The 20,049-nt window shown below is 46.6% G+C and overlaps 1 protein-coding gene across 1 annotated transcript in view; it reads left to right on the top strand.

Moving 5' to 3' along the window:
- Positions 1–20,049, top strand: part of TMEM67 (transmembrane protein 67) — a 959,807-nt gene that overhangs the window by 648,467 nt on the left and 291,291 nt on the right. The window contains exon 22 of the mRNA XM_033932787.1: positions 18,725–18,823. Within this exon, the coding sequence (XP_033788678.1) occupies positions 18,725–18,823 (99 nt within the window). The remainder of the gene's footprint in view (positions 1–18,724; positions 18,824–20,049) is intronic.

Raw genomic sequence — 20,049 nt, 5'->3', positions numbered from 1 at the left:
ATACGCAAGGTTCTTTTTGCCCTTGCCCATTGTCATTCCCATTGGATTCCAGCGCTTTTTGTCAGTCTGGATGCCTCTAAGGCATTCGATAGCATCCATTGGGCTTTCCTCTTTCGTACCCTGGAGCACGTTGGGTTGGGCGGGTTTTATCTTGATGCTGTACGCTCTCTTTACTCTAATCCGAGGGCTTCCCTTCTAGTCAACGGGACCCGCACAGACTCTTTTCCGATTCTTCGTGGCACCAGGCAAGGCTGCCCCCTTTCCCCCTTGTTATTTCTACTTTCTCTGGAACCTTTGCTGTGTACTCTTCGGGGGTTCGCGGAGGTGCGGGGCCTTCAGGTGGGTGGGATTGAGTTGAAGACTTTAGCATTTGCGGATGACATGTTTTTGATTCTGACTAGGCCTGAGGATTCTTTACCGACGGCCTTGGACCTCATCTCTGAATTTGGTTTCTACTCGGGTCTGTCTCTCAATCTGGATAAGTCCCTGGCCTTGCCTTTTCTACCTGACCTACGTAAAGAGTGGAGGGGTGTTTTTCCTCTTCGTTGGGCAGATTCTACTTTGAAATATTTGTGGGTTATTATTCCTCAGGACTCGTCTAGTCTATATCGCTTGAATATTGAGCCTCTTTACAACATGCTTATCGTCCCCTGTTAGCTCTACGTCTTTCAGGTCCTTCCTCTCTACTTGACTGCCCGAGACGAAAGACGCCTGGAACGCATGGTCCAGAGATTTCTTTGGGCTGGGAAGCGGCCTCGCCTGCCTTACAAATGGGCAGCCACCCCTCGGTATAGGGGTGGTTTGGGCTTATTGAACTTAGATACATGATCATTGGATGTGGCATGCGCCACATCAATGATTTTTTCAGGGGTACTTCAGCGTTTACCAATACCTCTCTGGAACTCTCCTGTTTTCATTCTACTCATTTTAGTGCTTATCTTCATTCTCTTCCTTCTCTTGTGCCTGAGTCTCTCCCTGTGCAGGTGCTACACCAACCCTTGCGGAAGGTTTGGTGCTGGGTTTGCAAATTTCATGCTCTTTCTGCCTCTGTAACTCCCTTTCTGCCTATACGCTTTAATAGCTCCTTCTTACCTGGGATAGATGGGCCGAGCTTTGCTCGATGGGGACGGGGGGTATTCATTATGTATTTCAATTGGTCAATGATGAAGGCAAAATTAAGTCTTTTGCACACTTGCGAGAGGAATTTGATCTCCCCCCCCACTGATTATTTTGCTTATATGCAAATCCACCATTATATTTCTTCTTTACCCTCTAGTTCCTTACAAGCTTCCTGCCATGAGCTGCTGTCAACGGCTTTTACCATAGATTCCCAACTTTCGGTTCCCCTTAAATTCCATCATCGCCATTTGAAAAATGAATCACCCCTGTTTGACCATTCACAATTAAATTCGGCACTGTACCCTTCACATTACTTTCTTCTTGGATCTAACCGTACACAGACTGTCTAGCCCCTCTTTGTTGTACCTATCTTTTGCTCTGATTTACCATTTTCTCTGATTGTACCATTCGCTGATTGTTCCTATTTTTGCTCTGATTGTACCATACACTCTGATTGTACCATTCGCTGATTGTCCAGCCCTTCTTTGTTGTAAACCGCCTCGAACTACTATTGGCTTTGGCGGTATATAAGAAATAAATTATTATTATGGCAGGACGCGGCGATCGGGCGGGAGAGGGCTCCTGGATCGCGCAATCCATGACCACATGTGTTCCCTTCACTGTGGAGACAAGGCGGTGAATGGCCTTGTCTCCATCCCCTTAGCAACTATTTTTTCACTCCCATTTCAGCAGGTTACCCGCGGCTAGCTGCGGGTATCAGCCACTGTGTCATTCTCTAGTTACAACCTCTCCAACCCCAAGCTGGCTCTGTGATATATACAAAATAAATAAACAAGACTTTTCCTCTTTCTTTTAGGCCCTAGTTCACACTTGCTGTCTAACACCAGCTCTGGCAGGATACACATTTCAAATCTGACATATTGAAATCACAAAACAGAAAATAAAATTATTTTTTCTACCTTTTGTTGTCTGGTCATTATTCAAATCATGTTGGTCCCAGGCTCTGGTTGCCTTCTGGTAACTTGCTTGCCAGGATCTCCTGCCCATTTGTCGTTTTCTTCTTTCTCTGTGCTAACCAACCATCTTCCATCTCTGTCCTTCCCTCCCCCAGAGGTCTGGCATCTTTCCTTTTTTTGTCTACATCCCCGCAGCTGCAGCAATGGACCCCACCATCCCCAGATCCACCATCTCTCATTTTCTCAACTACCCTTTCATCCAGCATCTCTTCCTCCTTCCCCACCCCAGGGTCCACCATCTCTCCTTTTCTTTTCCCAACTACCCTCCTATTCAGTATCTCTATCTCCCCATCCCTTGTGTCCAATTTCTTTCCCATTCTGTTCCTTCCCTCCATCCAATCGTCCACCATCTCTCTCCTCCTCCTCTGTTTTTAGACCCATTTTTTCTTCACCTCCCCCCCCCCCTCAGTCCAGCATATGCATGTCTCTTTGGACCCCTCCTTCCCTCCCTCCGTGTACTTTTACACCAGGGCCCGCTCCTGCCCCAAAGGCCTGCATGTTTTCCCCCTTCTTCTTCCCGGTCTCACCTTTGACATTTGACCTGCCATTCCATCCCTCCCTCCATCCCAGCTTCCTGGTCTCATCTTTAAAGCATCTTGCAGAGGATCGCAGGTTGGCTGTAGTGAACCTAGTATGCTGCCTTAGCCTCCGCAGCACATTCCCTCTGCCGCGGTCCCGCCCCTCCTCTGACATACGGGATCGCGGCAGAGGGAACATGCTGTGGAGGTTGACAGCAGCCTGCTAGGTTTGCTACAGCTGACCGGTGATCCTCTCCTTTTTCCGGTCTCTTCCAGCCTTGTTTTTGATGCTTCTAGTCTCTTCAAAGGGCTAAGAACATAAGAATAGCCTTACTGGGTCAGACCAATGGTCCATCAAGCCCAGTAGCCTGTTCTCATGGTGGCCAATCCAGGTCACTAGTACCCAAGGTGTAGCAATATTCCATGCTACCGATACAGGGCAAGCAGTGGCTTCCCCTGTGTCTTTCTCAAAAACAGACTATGGACTTTTCCTCCAAGAACTTATCCAAACCTTTCTTAAAACCAGCTATGCTATCCACTCTTACCACATCCTCTGGCAACACGTTCCAGAGTTTAACTATTCTCTGAGTGAAAAAAAATTTCTTCCAATTGGTTTTATGTTCAAATCTATTTTATTATTATGAATGCAAAATAACAAATAACAAAGACAGCAAAGTCAAAGGAAAGGTTTTCCAACAATACAAAAGTTATCGCGTTGTTTTGGTGAAACAAGAGTGGTAACCCCGCCCCCTGAACCCCACCCAAGCAGCAATAACCTCCCGTACAAAATCCCCCCCCTCCTTGTCCCATGAAGCAAACAGAAATCAAGCAACAAAACCCCAAAATGCCAAAGGTCCGTGCTCTGGTGGCTCTTGGCAGTCACAAGAGGAAAGCCCTCTCCCCCCAACAAACAAGTCAACAAAACAAAGGGAAAGAGGAAAAAAAACCAACAAAAAAAAGGGAGTGCCTGCGGTGACCGATCCTGGGAGTGAGCACGATGAACCTCAACAAGGCTAAGCAAGAGGATTCAAAAGGAGACTGCGACCTCTAGGAGATAAGGAGTCTAAATAGACTCCCCATACAAGCAGAAAGCGATGTCGGCGACCAACCGCCTCTCGAGCCTCTCAAGTGGCCAAAGTATGCACCACAGCTCTCCAGGTCCAAAAAGAGGGAGGCTCAGAAACAGTCCAGGATTGCAAAATGCATTTGCGAGCAAGAAGACACACCTTACAACACCAGAGGGGACCCCCCCTTAGGAAGGCCACAAAAAGCCCCAGGCAGATCAAGAACCAACTGCTCCATGGTACCCACCATTGTTCTCCAAAATAAGCCTCGGAAGTAATGAAAGATAGACTTCCAAAAATCTTGTATAGTCCAACAATCCCTAAAGGAATGAGCTAAAGTATTGGAATCCCAGCCATATTTCAGGCATAGGGGTGAGTCAATACCTCCTATTTTATGCAATTGGACTTGAGTATAATAGGCCATATAGATCACTCTAACATAACACTCACGATACACTGCTCCCATTATCAAGCTCGCAGAATATCCCAAGTACTAAGATTGATGTGAAGTTCACAACACCAGCTCTCTTGAAGTCGCCCATAAGCTCCGATAGGGCCCTATACAACACCGACACCAAAATAGAATGAACCACCACCCCTTCAAAAAAAGCCCGAAGACGCACCCCCATCGGTAGAGCAAGCCGATCCTGCAGAAGAGAAAGAATATAATGTTTCACTTGACAATAAGCAAAAGTATCACCCCAGCACCCATCCAAGCGGTCCCCAAAAGCAGCAAGAGGTTTCAAACAGCCCTCCTAAGATAACAGATGTTCCATGAGATGAAATCGGCGAGTAGCCCAGCTGAGAAAAGCAGGGTTATCCCGGCCCGGAGGAAAGGCCAAGTTCCCACGGAGGGGAAGTTGATTCAACATGCGCGGGTCCTCTCACAATCTGCCGATCAAGTTCCCCACACAGCGTGCATAGATTTCAAAAGAACACACGCACGCAACTCAGTGGGAAGCTCCTTAGTAGGCAAATGTAAGAGACTATACAAAGAATGAGGACATAGAAAGCACGTTCAAAATCCAAAGGAGTATGCTGATGTTCTCCCAGCAACCAGTCTTTCAGATGCCTGAGTAAACAGGCTTCATTGTAAAGGCCAAAATCGGGAAGTCCAAGGCCCTCCTGTTTCCAGCCACCCACCAAATATTGAAAGCAAACTTTTGGTGTACGTGAATTCCAGCAAAAACGGGACAATAAACGGTGCAAACACGTAAGATCCTTCTTCAACAAACGAAGTGGCAAAGTTTGTAACACATACAGCCAATGCGGAAAAATCACTATGCGAATTAAAGATATACGGCCCATCTGGGTCAGAGGGAGGTCACCCCAGGCCTCAAATTGGACCCTAGTATCAGCCAAAAGCATAGGAATATTAAGCAAATAAAGCTGAGTTGTGGAGACCGAAAGATAGACCCCCCAAATACCGAAAGGAGCCCGGGGCTCATCGTAAAGGAAAGGAAGCGCCCCACTGAACCTTCAAGGCCGGGGAGGAAGGCAAGGCCTCAGACTTGATCAGATTCAAATGGAAGCCAGCGTAGTCGCCATACTCTCTAATAGTCTCCAAAAGAGCCTGCAAGGAAGGATAAGAGTCCATCAGAAAACCAAAAGATCGTCCACGAAAACAGCAACTTTAAAGCTCTGAGCCCCCAATTGAACACCCTGGATAGCCGGATTCGAATAGACATCAAGGAGGAGGGGGTCAAGCGCCAATACGAACAATTAAGGGGACAAAAAACACCCCTGGAGGGTTCCAGTATGGATCTCAAATAAAGAAGAGCAACTACCATTGATCCACAGAGTGGCCTGGGGAGTAGCATAGAGTGCCTGGATCGCCAAGACAAAACGGCCCTGCAAGCAGTATTTAGCCAGAGTAGCAAACAAGAAATCCCAGCGAACACGGTCGAATGCCTTCTCAGCATCAAAACTAATAAGAAGAGAAGGCACTGTGACTCTCGAGCTATAGTCTAAGGACATTAATATTTTGTGCAAGTTTTTTACCACTGAGCGACCCTGAACAAAACCGATCTGAGACTCATGAAGAAGAAGCGACAACACCCGAGCCAATCGGTTAGCCAGAATCTTTGCCAAAAGTTTGACATCAAAATTAAGTAGCGAGATAGGTCTATAAGATTCCGGGATAGTAGGATCTCTCCCTGGTTTTGGAAGAACAATGATCTGAGCTATATTAAGGTATTCAGGCATCACCTCAGCATTGATCATCATATCAAACATGTTAGCCAGTGGCGGCCCAATTTCAGGCTTCAAAAGTTTATAGAATTCGACTCTATAACCATTGACCACAGGGGCTTTCAAAGTAGGACTTTGTGCGATAGTGAGTTCCACCTCTCCGGCCTCAAAAGGTGCATTCAACCGGGCATTCTGCTCCTCAGTAAGACAAGGGAGAGCAAGTCCATCCAAGTAGAGTTCCCCGGGAGCCCCAAAGTCAGAGGTGGAGCATAGAGAGCTGCCTAGAAACGTCGAAAGACATCACAGATATCAGTATCACTAGTGACCCGTCCGGACTCGGCAGTAGCAAGAAGCAAAATCTTCTTATGGCTCTCCCATTGCGAGACCAAACGTTCCCCCCCCTTAATTACCGTGAACATATAAGCGGTATTTATAATAAGCAAGCGACTTAGTTGCCTGTTGATGTAAGATCTCATTGACCGCCGTCTGCAAAGAGAGCAAACTCTGCTTGTTACTTGGAGTAGGGTAAAGACCAAAAGCACGCCGCGCTCTCGTCAGCTGCCCTGAAAAACAAAACAACTCCCTATCACGTGTCTACCGCACCTGGCTGACATAACTAATAATAACTCCCAGAAGAAATGTCTTCGCTGTTTCCCAGTATAAAACCGGGTTCTCCACATGTTGACTATTATGGAATTAATAATCCTTCCACGCCTTCAGAAGATCCTGGAGCCATAAAGGATAAGCCCAGCACCCTGGAGGACGAGGCCCCACACCCGAGTCCCAGTCCATCCACCCCAGGCATGATCCGAGATCGCATAAGGCCCAATCTCCACTCATCGTACCCTGGAAAAGAGAGAGTGAGAAAGCAGCAGGTAATCAATACGAGATTGAGAGGTATGAGCGCGAGAGAGATGGATATAATCCCGCTCCCCAGGATGCAGGAGTCTTCAAACATCCAAGAGATCCAAAAGTTGACACAACTGGGGGAGACCCATAGCCTCAGTTACCCCACCACTACTAGAGAGTGAGATTTGTCCAGGGAAGCGTCCCAGGCGATGTTGAAGTCACCCCCCAAAATCATAAGGAGAGGAGCATGTGACAAAAGGAAAGTCTTCAAGCGAGTATAAAAAGATTTATCAGAGTTATTGGGAGCACAGACACACCCCACCAGCACTGGAGCACCCCCGATTACCGCCATGCAAAAAGCATCTTCCAATTGGTTTTAAAAATATTTCCCTGTAACTTCATCGAGTGCCCCCTAGTCTTTGACGTTTTAGTCTTTCCTCATACGAGATGACTTCCATCCCATTTACCATCTTGGTCACTCTTTTTGAACCTTTTCTAGCGCCACTATATCTTTCTTAAGATAAGGAGACCAGAAATGAACGCAATACTCCAGATGAGGTCGCACCATGAAGCGATACAGGGGCATTATAACATTCTTAGTCTTGTTAACCATCCCTTTTTTAATAATTCCTAGCATCCTATTTGCTTTTTTGGCCGCTGCCACACATTGGGCGGAAGATTTCATCATATTGTCTATGATGACACCCAAATCCTTTTTTGGGGCGCTGATCCCTAAGGTGGACCCTAGCATCCGGTAACTGTGATTCAGGTTATTCTTCCCAATGTGCATCACTTTGCATTTGTCCACATTAAATTTCATCTGCCATTTGGACGCCCAGTCCTCCAATTTCCTAAGGTCTGCCTGCAATTTTTCACAATCCGCATGCGTTTTAACAACAGAGTTTCAGTACTCCAGTCAGTTTTGGCTGCAGTCTCTCAGTAACTATAGCCTTCTTTCTTAAGGTTATGACTGTTGCTCTCTTTTTAGGCAACCAGTCAAGCCTCTTCTGCAAAATTTAGCATACAGCTATAGCTTTAGTGTATTTAGACAATTTGGGGCCGGATTCTCACAATGGTATCCCGATTGTAGGTGTCCTACTGCCTTCTAACAGACCAATTGGGACGCATATTAAAAAAAAATAAAAATAAAAAAATCGATGCAGCGAACAGTGTAGGAATTCATTCATGCATGCATGTATGGAGGCAATGGGGCATACTTACATATGCATAAGGCTGGCATAGGCATGGCTAATGACGGAAGTGGCCTTAGGCATCTGTAGGCATGCCTAGGCGCTTCCTTAGGCATGAGTCAGATGTCTTAAAGGTAGGCCTGTGAAGCACTGGCCTACATTTAAGGCATCTGTAAAAAAATAAAATAAACTCAATTCTGGGCACTGGGCCTACCAGTGATTTGACACATGGTAGGCCCCTGTTTTGCAGGCACTGTTTACAGAATCAGGCCCTTAATTTTCATTTAATTCAATTAATGAAAATTTAATTTGATTAATGAAAAATAGCAATTACAATTTTGTCATATTTCACAACAGGCCATTAGACAATACCCACAAGCTCTGACAACAACATCAGAGCATCAAAACAAAACACATAAACAACCTACTGTACTGTATATGCTAAGCAATACATATCAAAAGAAACACGACCAATTACTTACCTTTTTGACGTCAAATCAATAAAAGTCATTCCTAACCACAAAATAAACAAAATTACTATACAATTACTACCAGTAATGTTTACAAACAGTCAAGGAATGCTTATTAAGTACACGGCAGGATTAAGTAACAGGAGCAACAGTTGAATAAAGTTCTGTGATCTTGAAAAACTTGGAGTGTTTCCACAATTTCGGCCACTACATAAGAACATAAGAATTGCCGCTGCTGAGTTGGACCAGTGGTCCATCGTGCCCAGCAGTCCACTCCCGCGGCGGCACTTAGGTCAACGACCAGTGCCCTGAGTCTAGCCTTTCCTGCGTACGTTCTGGTTCAGCAGGAACTTGTCTAACTTTGTCTTGAATCCCTGGAGGGTGTTTTCCCCTATAACAGTCTCTGGAAGAGCATTCCAGATTTCTACCACTCTCTGGGTTAAGAGGAGCTTCCTTACGTTTGTACAGGATCTATCCCCTTTTAACTTTAGAGAGTGCCTTCTCGTTCTCCCTACCTTGGAGAGGTGTGAACAACCTATCTTTATCTACTAAGTCTATTCCCTTCATTATCTTGAATGTTTCGATCATGTCCCCTCTCAGTCTCCTCTTTTCAAGGGAGAAGAGGCCCAGTTTCTCTAATCTCTCACTGTACGGCAACTCCTCCAGCCCCTTAACTATTTTAGTCGCTCTTTTCTGGACACTTTCGAGTAGTACTATGTCCTTCTTCATGTACGGCGACCAGTGCTGGATGCAGTATTCCAGGTGAGGGCGTACCATGGCCCGGTCCAGCGGCATGATAACCTTCTCCGATCTGTTTGTTATATCCTTCTTAATCCTCCTTAACATTCTGTTCGCCTTTTTTTTTTTAAATAATTCTTTATTCGTTTTCAAATTAAACAAGTGCACAAAAGAGTATATTACAAAAAATTATTCCAGAATAGCACTTTGATATCTGACATATAAACATCTAGTAAAATCAATAACCCCCCCTACCACCCACCCTTCATCATATTTTCAATAAAAATATACACATATTATATATCATAGTATAACATAATATGTAACATTATTTCCAACTCCCTCCCCCCTTTAGTGTACTAAAAAAGAAAACAAAGAGGAGAAGAGAAGTGATGACTATTCACTATAATATTTTGCCAATGGCCCCCATATTTTTATAAATTTAGTATATGTCCCTCTTTGTACTGCTATTGCTCGTTCCATTTTAAATATATGGCATAATGTATTCCACCAAAATGTATAACTAAGGTTTCTGTGATTTTTCCAATTGTTGGTTATGTGTTGGATGGCAACCGCTGTCATAACTAATAAAAGCTTGTTGTTCTCTGATGACTCTTTTTCCTCATCATCATGCCAAATAGCACTGTATCATAAGAGAGTGCCACATGATTTTCCAATAAAGCACAGTTACTTACCGTAACAGGTGTTATCCAGGGACAGCAGGCAGATATTCTTAACGCATGGGTGACATCACCGACGGAGCCCCGGTACGGACACTTTTAACTAGAAAGTTCTAGTTGGCCGCACCACGCATACGCGAGTGCCTTCCCGCCCGACGGAGGAGTGCGTGGTCCCCAGTTAAGATAAGCCAGCTAAGAAGCCAACCCGGGGAGGTGAGTGGGACGTAAGAATATCTGCCTGCTGTCCCTGGATAACACCTGTTACGGTAAGTAACTGTGCTTTATCCCAGGACAAGCAGGCAGCATATTCTTAACGCATGGGTGACCTCTAAGCTAACAGAGAGGGAGGAGGGATGGTTGGCCATTAGGAAAATAAATTATGTAACACAGATTGGCCGAAGTGTCCATCCCATCTGGAGAAGGTATCCAGACAGTAGTGAGTAGTGAACGTGTGAACTGAGGACCAAGTGGCAGCCTTGCAGATTTCCTCGATGGGCGTGGAACGGAGGAAAGCCACAGAAGCAGCCATAGCTCTGACCCTGTGGGCCGTGACAGCACCTTCCAGTGAGAGACCGGCCCGAGCATAACAGAACGCAATGCAGGCAGCAAGCTAGTTGGAAAGCATCCGTTTAGAGACAGGACGACCTAAGTGGTTAGGGTCGAAGGACAAAAAGAGCTGAGGGGACGAGCGGTGAGCCCTGGTACGGTCAAGGTAGTATGCAAGGGCACGCTTACAGTCCAGCGTGTGTAACGCCTGTTCCCCCGGATGAGAATGGGGTTTCGGGAAAAAGACAGGCAACACAATGGACTGGTTGAGGTGAAATTCCGAGACCACCTTGGGAAGGAATTTAGGATGGGTACGCAGAACCACCTTGTCATGGTGAAAAACAGTGAAAGGTGGGTCGGCAACCAGTGCATGCAGTTCACTAACCCTCCTGGCAGAGGTGATGGCAATGAGGAAAAGCACCTTCCATGTAAGAAATTTGAGTGAAGTTGTGGCAAGAGGCTCAAACGGAGGTTTCATGAGGGCTGATAAAACCACATTCAGGTCCCAGACGACTGGAGGAGGCTTCAGAGGTGGTTTGACATTGAAGAGGCCTCTCATGAATCGGGAAACCAGGGGATGAGCCGTAAGAGGTTTTCCGAGGATAGGCTCATGAAACGCAGTGATGGCACTGAGGTGGACTCTGATTGAGGTAGACTTGAGGCCAGCATCGGACAGAGAGAGCAAATAGTCCAGTACAGTTTCCACTGCCAATGAGGTGGGATCGTGGTGATGTAGTAGACACCAAGAGGAGAACCGGGTCCACTTCTGATGGTAACATTGGAGGGTGGCCGGTTTCCTGGAGGCATCCAAAATGCGACGGACAGGCTGAGACAGATTCTCTGGAGAGGTCAGCCCGAGAGAAACCAAGCTGTCAGGTGGAGCGAGGACAGATTGGGATGCAGTAGAGACTGATGCTGCTGTGTAAGTAGAGTAGGAAACACAGGAAGAGGAATGGGTTCTCTGGAGCTTAGCTGGAGCAGGAGGGAGAACCAGTGTTGGCGGGGCCACCGAGGGGCGATGAGAATCATGGTGGCTCTGTCCCTGCGGAGTTTGAATAACGTCCGCAACATCAGAGGTAGTGGAGGAAAGGCATAGAGGAACCGATCCGTCCAGTTGAGCAGGAATGCATCCGGGGCCAGACGATGAGGAGAGAAGAGTCTGGAACAGAAAAGGGGTAGCTGATGGTTGTGAGAAGCTGCAAAGAGGTCCACCTGAGGAGTGCCCCACTGAGCAAAGATGGAGCGGAGTGTGGGAGGATCCAGAGTCCACTCGTGAGGTTGAAGGATGCGGCTGAGATTGTCGGCCAGGGAGTTCTGTTCGCCCTGGATATAGACCGCCTTGAGGAAGAGACTGTGGGTCGTAGCCCAGGTCCAGATGCGGATGGCCTCCTGACAGAGGAGGGGAGATCCGGTGCCGCCTTGTTTGTTTATATAGTACATGGCGACTTGGTTGTCTGTGCACAGGAGAAGAACCTGAGGATAGAGAAGGTGCTGGAAGGCCTTGAGAGCATAGAACATGGCCCTGAATTCTAGGAAATTGATGTGGTGTTGACATTCCTGAGGGGTCCAGAGCCCCTGGGTGCGAAGATCTCCCAGGTGAGCTCCCCATGCATAGGGGGAGGCATCCGTTGTTATAATCATGGAGTGAGGGGGTAGATGAAAGAGTAGACCCCTGGAAAGATTGGAGGAGTTCAACCACCATTGAAGAGATTGCTGAAGAGACGATGTCACAGAGATGGGATGAGAAAGAGGATCCGTGGTCTGTGACCATTGGTTGGCCAGAGTCCATTGAGGTATCCTGAGGTGGAGTCGCGCCAGAGGAAGCATATGGACCGTCGAGGCCATGTGGCCCAGGAGGACCATCATTTGCCGAGCTGGAATGGAGCGATGAAGGAGCACCTGACGGCAGAGGTGGTGCAGGGTCCGCTGGCGGTCTGAGGGGAGAAACACCCTCATCAGAGTAGTGTCGAGAACGGCTCCAATGAACTGAAGTCGCTGTGTGGGAAGCAGATGCAACTTGGGGTAGTTGATCTCGAACCCCAGGAGATGGAGGAAGGAGATGGTGTGTTGAGTGGCTTGTAGCACAAGTGGAGACGTAGGTGCTTTCACCAACCAATCGTCCAAATAGGGGAACACCTGGAGGTTGTGAGACCTGAGAAAAGCCGCCACCACAATAAGGCACTTGGTGAACACCCTGGGCGATGATGCCAGGCCAAAGGGTAGCACTTTGTACTAATAGTAACGGTGCTGTATCTGAAATCGGAGGTAACGACGTGAAGTCAGATTGATTGGAATGTGAGTGTAGGCCTCTTTGAGGTCTAGGGAACATAGCCAGTCGTGTTGAGAGAGAAGCGGGTAAAGCGTGGCAAGGGAGAGCATTCTGAACTTTTCCTTGACCAGACACTTGTTGAGGTCCCGGAGATCGAGGATGGGACAGAGGTCTCCTGTCTTCTTGGGAACCAGGAAGTAGCGGGAGTAGAATCCCTGACCCCTTTGGTCTGAGGGTACCTCTTCGATGGCATTGAGAAGAAGGAGGGAGTGGACCTTCCTCAAGAGGAGGGAGGATTGGGAGGAGTGGAAAGCAGACTCTATGGGAGGACTATCTGGTGGAAGAGTCTGGAAGTTGAGAGAGTAGCCGTGGCGAATGATGTTGAGGACCCACTGGTCTGATGTGATGACCTCCCAACGGCTGAGGAAAAGTTGGAGGCGTCCTCCGATAGGCTGAGGAAGAGGCAATGATGGTGGGAGACTGGCTATGCCCTGGAGAAAAGAGTCAAAAGGGTTGAGATGGTTTTGATGGAGGGAGAGGCTTGGCAGGTTGATGAGACTGGGAGCGAGCCTGAGTTTGATGCTGGTGACGAGGAAGGCGAGGTTGCTGTTGAGGCGGGTTGAGAGGTCTGACCGAGAACCTGCGCTGGTAGGAGGACTGCTGTCTGTAGGGGCGAGCAGGCGGAGTCTTCTTTTTAGGTTTCACCAGAGTATCCCACCTGGTCTCTTGCACTGAGAGTTTCTGGGTTGTTGAGTCCAGGGACTCCCCGAAGAGCTCATCTACTCCGGAAACTGAAGAACCATGGGGTGGACGGAGATGTGCATAGATGGATCAGAAACTGGTTAGAAGGTAGGAAACAGAGGGTAGTAGTGAAGGGCCACTACTCGGACTGGAGGAAGGTCACGAGTGGTGTTCCGCAGGGCTCGGTGCTCGGGCCGCTGCTTTTTAATATATTCATAAATGATCTAGAAACAGGAACGAAGTGTGAGATAATAAAATTTGCGGACGACACCAAACTATTTAATGGAGCTCGGACGAAGGAGGAATGCGAAGAATTGCAAAGGGACTTGGACAAACTAGGGGAATGGGCTGAGAGATGGCAGATGAAATTCAATGTTGAGAAGTGTAAAGTTTTGCATGTGGGAAACAGAAACCCGAGGTACAATTATATGATGGGAGGGATGTTATTGACTGAGAGTACCCAAGAAAGGGACTTGGGGGTAATGGTGGACATGACAATGAAGCCGACGGCACAGTGCGCAGCGGCCGCTAAGAGAGCGAATAGAATGCTAGGTATAATCAAGAAGGGTATTACAACCAGAACGAAAGAAGTTATCCTGCCGCTGTACCGGGCAATGGTGCGTCCGCATCTTGAATACTGCGTCCAGTATTGGTCACCGTACCTTAAGAAGGATATGGCATTACTCGAGAGAGTTCAGAGGAGAGCGACACGACTGATTAAGGGGATGGAAAGCCTCTCATACGCTGAGAGATTAGAGAACCTGGGTCTCTTTTCCCTGGAGAAGAGGAGACTTAGAGGGGATATGATAGAGACTTACAAGATCATGAAGGGCATAGAGAGAGTAGAGAGGGACAGATTCTTCAAACTTTCAGAAAATAAAAAAACAAGAGGGCATTCGGAAAAGTTGAAAGGGGACAGATTCAGAACGAATGCTAGGAAGTTCTTCTTTACCCAACGTGTGGTGGACACCTGGAATGTGCTTCCAGAGGACGTTATAGGGCAGAGTACAGTTTTGGGGTTTAAGAAAGGATTGGACAATTTTCTGCTGGAAAAGGGGATAGAAGGGTATAGATAGAGGTTTACTACACAGGTCCTGGACCTGTTGGACCGCCGCGTGAGCGGACTGCTGGGCGCGATGGACCTCAGGTCTGACCTAGCAGAGGCATTGCTTATGTTCTTATGTTCTTATGTCACCAAGACAAGGTGCGTTAGCCAGGCGGTCTTGGTGGTTAATGTCGAGGTCAGAAACTCTCAGCCAGGCCAAACGCCGCATGGCAACAGCCATGGCAGATGCTCGAGAGGTCAGCTCAAATGAGTCATAAATGGAGCGCACCATGAATTTCTGGAGTTGGAGTAGACTGGAAATTTACTGTTGGAAAAGGGGACCTTACGTTCAGGAATGTATTTCTGTAAGGAGGAGAGTTGTTGCACCAGATGCTTCATGTAGAAGGAGAAGTGAAAGGTGTAATTATTTGCCCTGTTGGCCAGCATTGCATTCTAGAAAAGGCGCTTGCCAAACTTATCCATAGTTTTTCCCTCTCTGCCAGGAGAGGTGGAAGCATAGACACTGGAGCCCTGAGTTTTCTTCAAGGTGGACTCTACCAGGAGAGATTCATGGGGCAATTGAGGCTTGTCAAACCCTGGGATTGGAATGACCCGGTACAAGCTATCCAGTTTGCGAGGGGCCCCGGGGACAGTGAGGGGGTTCTCCCAATTTTTGTAAAAAGTTTCCCTTAGGATGTCGTGGACGGGTAACTTAAGGAATTCCTTGGGAGGTTGCTCAAAGTCTAGGGCATCGAGAAAAGCCTGGGACTTTTTAGAGTCGGACTCTAAGGGAATGGAAAGAGCCGCCGACATCTCCCTGAGGAATTTGGTGAAAGAGGACTGTTCGGGTTTCGAACCGATATCAGCCACCGAAGGTTCCTCGTCTGTCGATGAAGCGTCTTCCTCGGTACCGGGTGGGGATTCTTCCCATAAGTCCGGGTCCCTGATGTCAAGGTGCGCACGCCGGGACGTCGGTGTGGAGGGCTCAGTATGGCGGGTCTTGGAGAGAGACTTGCCGGAGCGTACCGAGGCGGTACCGGGAGAGGAAGACCGGCACCGTTCCGGGTGCCGGGAAGGGTCGGTATCAGAGCGGGCCTGCACCGTAGGATGGGAACGGTGTGGTTCAGCCGAGAGCACTGGCATGGAAGTGTTGAGCGGTACCGAGGGGGTCGACACCGATGGTACCGTGCGAGGCTCGGACCGGTCCTGGCCAACATTGCTGGCAACAGGTGCTGGAGTTGTTGCTGCAGCTGCTGGTGCAATTGAGTTTGGAGTATGGCTGCGATGCGGTTTTCCAGGGGAGGCACCAGTACCGCTTTTTTCTGTTTTGGTACCATAGGTGCCGCTCCACGCTCCGGCGATGAGGAGGCCGATGACGAGGCACTCACCGATATCGGAGCGGAGCGTTTGTGGGGTCGGCGTGATGCCAGGAGGACCGGAGTCGCAGCCGTGGCAGGAGGGCGCTCAAGGGAAGTGGAAGGCTTCTTAGCCGGCTTACCTGGGGCCAGCGACCCCAAAGAAGGATCCGGTGGCGTCGAAGTTGTTGGTGCCGACTTTTGAGGTGCTGTCGACGTCGCGGCAGGTTCCATAGCAGATCCGGTACCGAAAATATTTTGCTGGATCTGCCTATTTTTCAATGTGCGCTTTTTAAGAGTAGCACAGCGGGTGCAGGTGTCAGCCCGATGCTCCGGACCCAAGCACTGCAGGCACCAATTGTGCGGGTCGGTGAGAGAGATCGGGCGTGCACACCGCTGGCACTTCTTAAAGTCCGGTTGAGGGGGCATGAAGGGAAACACGGCCTCCGCAAAATCGAAGCCAGAGGCCTGTATGGTGGCAACAGGCCCCGCCGGGGCCGGCCTGAAAAAAGAAGGAAAACTCGACGAGTTTTTATTTTTTTTTGAAAGTAAAATATAAGGTAATCCGATGGAAAATATAGAAGAAAAACGAAAAAGTACGCGAGCAGGAAGGCAGAAACTAGTTTTTCAACGGCCGTTGAAAACACATGCGTCTTCTTCGCTCCGCGGAAACGAAGAAACTGGGGGACCACGCGGCCAACTAGAACTTTCTAGTTAAAAGTGTCCGTACCGGGGCTCCGTCGGTGACGTCACCCATGCGTTAAGAATATGCTGCCTGCTTGTCCTGGGATAATGTATTTACTTGAGACCATATTGAATTCCAAAATATCTTAATATAGGAACAAAAATAAAGTAGATGATCTAATGTCCCAGGTTCCAAATTACAGTGCCAGCATCTATTGGACTTAGAACTATCTAATTTTTGTAAACGAACAGGGGTCCAAAACACTCCCTTTTTGCCGCTGCCGCGCATTGCGCGGACGGCTTCATTGACTTGTCTACCAGTACTCCCAAATCTCTTTCCTGGGGGATCTCTCCGAGTACTGCACCGGACATTCTATATTCATGTATAAGATTTTTGTTACCGACATGCATCACCTTACACTTATTCATGTTAACCCTCATTTGCCATGTCGCGGCCCATTTCTTGCACGTGTGTATGTCACGTTGCAGGTCTTCGCAATCCTTCTGTGTCTTCACTACTCTGAATAACTTTGCATCATCTGCAAATTGAATCACCCCGCTCATCGTACCAATTTCCAGGTTGCTTATAAATATGTTGAAGAGCACGGGTCCAAGCACCGAACCCTGCAGCACTCTACTCGTGACGCTTTTCCAGTCCGAGTATTGTCTATTTACCCCCAATCTCTGTTTCCTATCTGCCAACCAGTTTTTAATCCACTTATTTTATCCTTGATTCCATGGCTTACAATTTTTCAAAATAGTCATTCGTGCGGGACATTGTCGAACACCTGAAAATCCAGATATACAATGTCGATCGGGTCACCCTTGTCTAACTGCCTGTTTACTCCCTCAAAGAAGTGCAGTAAGTTTTTGCTGAAGTCAGTTGGCTGGTCCTCATCAGATTGTGTCCGTCAAGGTGATCAATGATGCAGTCCTTTATCAGCGCCTCTACCATATTTCCTGGTACCGAGGTCAGACTCACCAGTCTGTAGTTTCCCAGATCTCCCCTCGAACCTTTCTTGAAGATTGGCGTAACATTTGCCACTTTCCAGTCTTCCAGAGTCCTTCCTGATTTGATCGACAGATTGGCTATTATTTGGAGCAGTTCAGCTATAACCCCTTTCAATTCCTTGATTACCCTCAAATGGATGCCGTCCGGTCCCGGGGATTTATCGTTTTTATATATGTTCTGGTACTTTTCTTGGGATTATTTTCAAAGTACTTTTACTTTCAAAATCCTGTGAAATACGCATGTATTTTTCACCCATCTGGGCAATTATAAAAATACCTTCTAAGTTTTCAGTTAATTTATATTGAAACAGTTTTTATAGATGACTGCAGAGCAAATGAACAACAATAACAAATAGTGTCAATGAGATACAAACAAATCCAAGCAAAAAAGTAATACGTACATTCAAGTCAACAAAATTTTTCCAAACAATGTAAGAAACCCCCCTCCTCTCTCCAACCCTCCCCCCATACACACAGATACAGACCATTGTATGAATGACCAAAAGCAGAGAAACCATACTAATATACAAAGGAAACCAAAAACAGACTACTATTGATTAAACAAAAATGAACAATAAAGGTCAAATGCCATATCACCCCCTCCCTCAAGAAAGAACTGAGGTATGAAAGGGAAAACAAAATGCTGGAGAAATCAGGGCGTACTCAAAGCAAATTCAAAATTTGGCTGAGCTTTTGAGGTGATAAAGAATTAAGGTAAGGGTCCCAAATAGCTAGAAAGTGTTTTCTCCATTTGTAGGTGCCTCTAGCATCCTTAGCTTCCCATTCCAATAACTCATGGATAACTACTCTCCAGCCCCTCGAGGTTCACTCTTTCAAAATCCCTTTCAAACCCAAGATACCTAGCTTCCGGACCCACAATCTAGCTCCCCACACCCGAAACCTGCAGGAGAAGTTCTGTTAATTTAAATAAAAGCATAAGTTTATGTATTGGAAAGAGTTAAAGATAAAACCTTTTTAAAGAAAATGGTTTAGAAAGTAGTTTTTAACTTGTTCATTTCTTGCAGCAGTTTTTGATTTTGTCATTGATGATCAATGTTCAGAGTCTGCTATCTTTAAATACAGTACTGGGTAGAGCTTTGGATTCTTGCCCAGAAATAGCTAAGAAGAAAAAATTTAAAAAATTTAAATTGAATCAGGTTGGGCAGACTGGATGGACCATTCAGGTCTTTATCTGCCGTCATTACTATATTACTATGCTAAAATAGGAGATGAAGGCAATAACTATAATCACTGATTTGAGTGTTTTATTTTTGGTAGACAGTTGTGAAGTTCTTGATGTTCTATGCTGGAGATCTTGGAAATGTTTTCTTTCTTGTCACACTGGGAACAGGACTTTATTGGCTCATTTTTTTCAAAGTAAGTATGCACTATATGTTATTTACAAGGAAGTTCAATTCTGAACAGATTAGTTTAGAATGGCAGAAGTGTAGAAATGCTATTTTTTATGTCTTAGGTTTGTTGAGTGTTTCTGTTAATGGTCTTTAGTTTTATGTTTTGTGTTGTTAGATTATGCAAATATTTTATTAGTGAGTTGTATAATATTATTGAGCCAGTATTATAAAAAATCATATGCATTCAATACAGGTACTGACTGCATATGGCTTTTTTTTCCCAATCATTTTTATTAAATTTTCAACCAGAAGTAAAGAAATAACAATATACACACAACAACATACCTCACCCCCCACCCCGGAACAGCAGTTGTCAAAGCAAAACAAGAAAGAAAGAAATGTTCAATTCAGCAAGTGACTACGTGCCCTATGTGTCAAAATGGTAAAAAAAAAGGTAGCCAACAGTTTATATATAAATTCCCCTTTCTAGAGTCCAAGGATCCAACAGCCTGATGATCCAATCCGGCCAACTGAATCATCAAAATCCGCCAATGAGCTAAGGTGGGTGTCAACCAACTATGTAAGATCATCTTAATGCCCACATAAATTGTACATGCAGTACAACCTGAGCGCCGTGGAACCATGGAAAAAGTCAAAGAAAATATAGAGCTAGGGTGTAGGGTCCAAGTACAGTTCCAAAGGTGGCCAATCCAATGGAAGAACTGACACCAAAAGGTCAATATGGCGGGGCAAGTCCAGAACATATGACCTAATGTGGCATGAGGGGTCAAACATTTAGGGCAAGTATCCGTTGATATTAAGTGCGCTCTGAATGCCCGATTAGGTGCAAAAAATGCTCTCAACACAAACTTGTAGTAAAGTTCCCTTTCCACTGCAGATATCAGCAAAGCAGCACCCAGACGTAAACTCCGTTTCAATAAGTTTGCAGTAATGGATGTCCGGAGCTCTCGAGTCCATTTAGCGGCATAAGTATCAGAATCCAATTCTCCACTTGCTTCCAAAAGGTAACGGTGGTGAAAGCGGAGAAGTATGGACACCTGGGCAGTTAAACATAAGGCCTCCAAGAGATTCTCATGAACTTCTAAAGTTAAACTCTCCTGAGATAGGGAATGCACATAATGATGTAACTGACGATAAGAAAAACAGTCTGTAGTCAAATGATGAGATGAGTTCTGTAGAGACTGGAAGGAATCCATCTTCCTGCACCACTTGATAAAGGTAACGCAGACC

This window comes from Geotrypetes seraphini, chromosome 2, assembly GCF_902459505.1.
Source record: "Geotrypetes seraphini chromosome 2, aGeoSer1.1, whole genome shotgun sequence".
In the NCBI taxonomy this organism is placed as follows: Eukaryota; Metazoa; Chordata; class Amphibia; order Gymnophiona; family Dermophiidae; genus Geotrypetes; species Geotrypetes seraphini.
The sequence above is the reverse complement of the archived record's forward strand: the minus strand, read 5'-3'. Positions and strand labels throughout refer to the sequence as shown.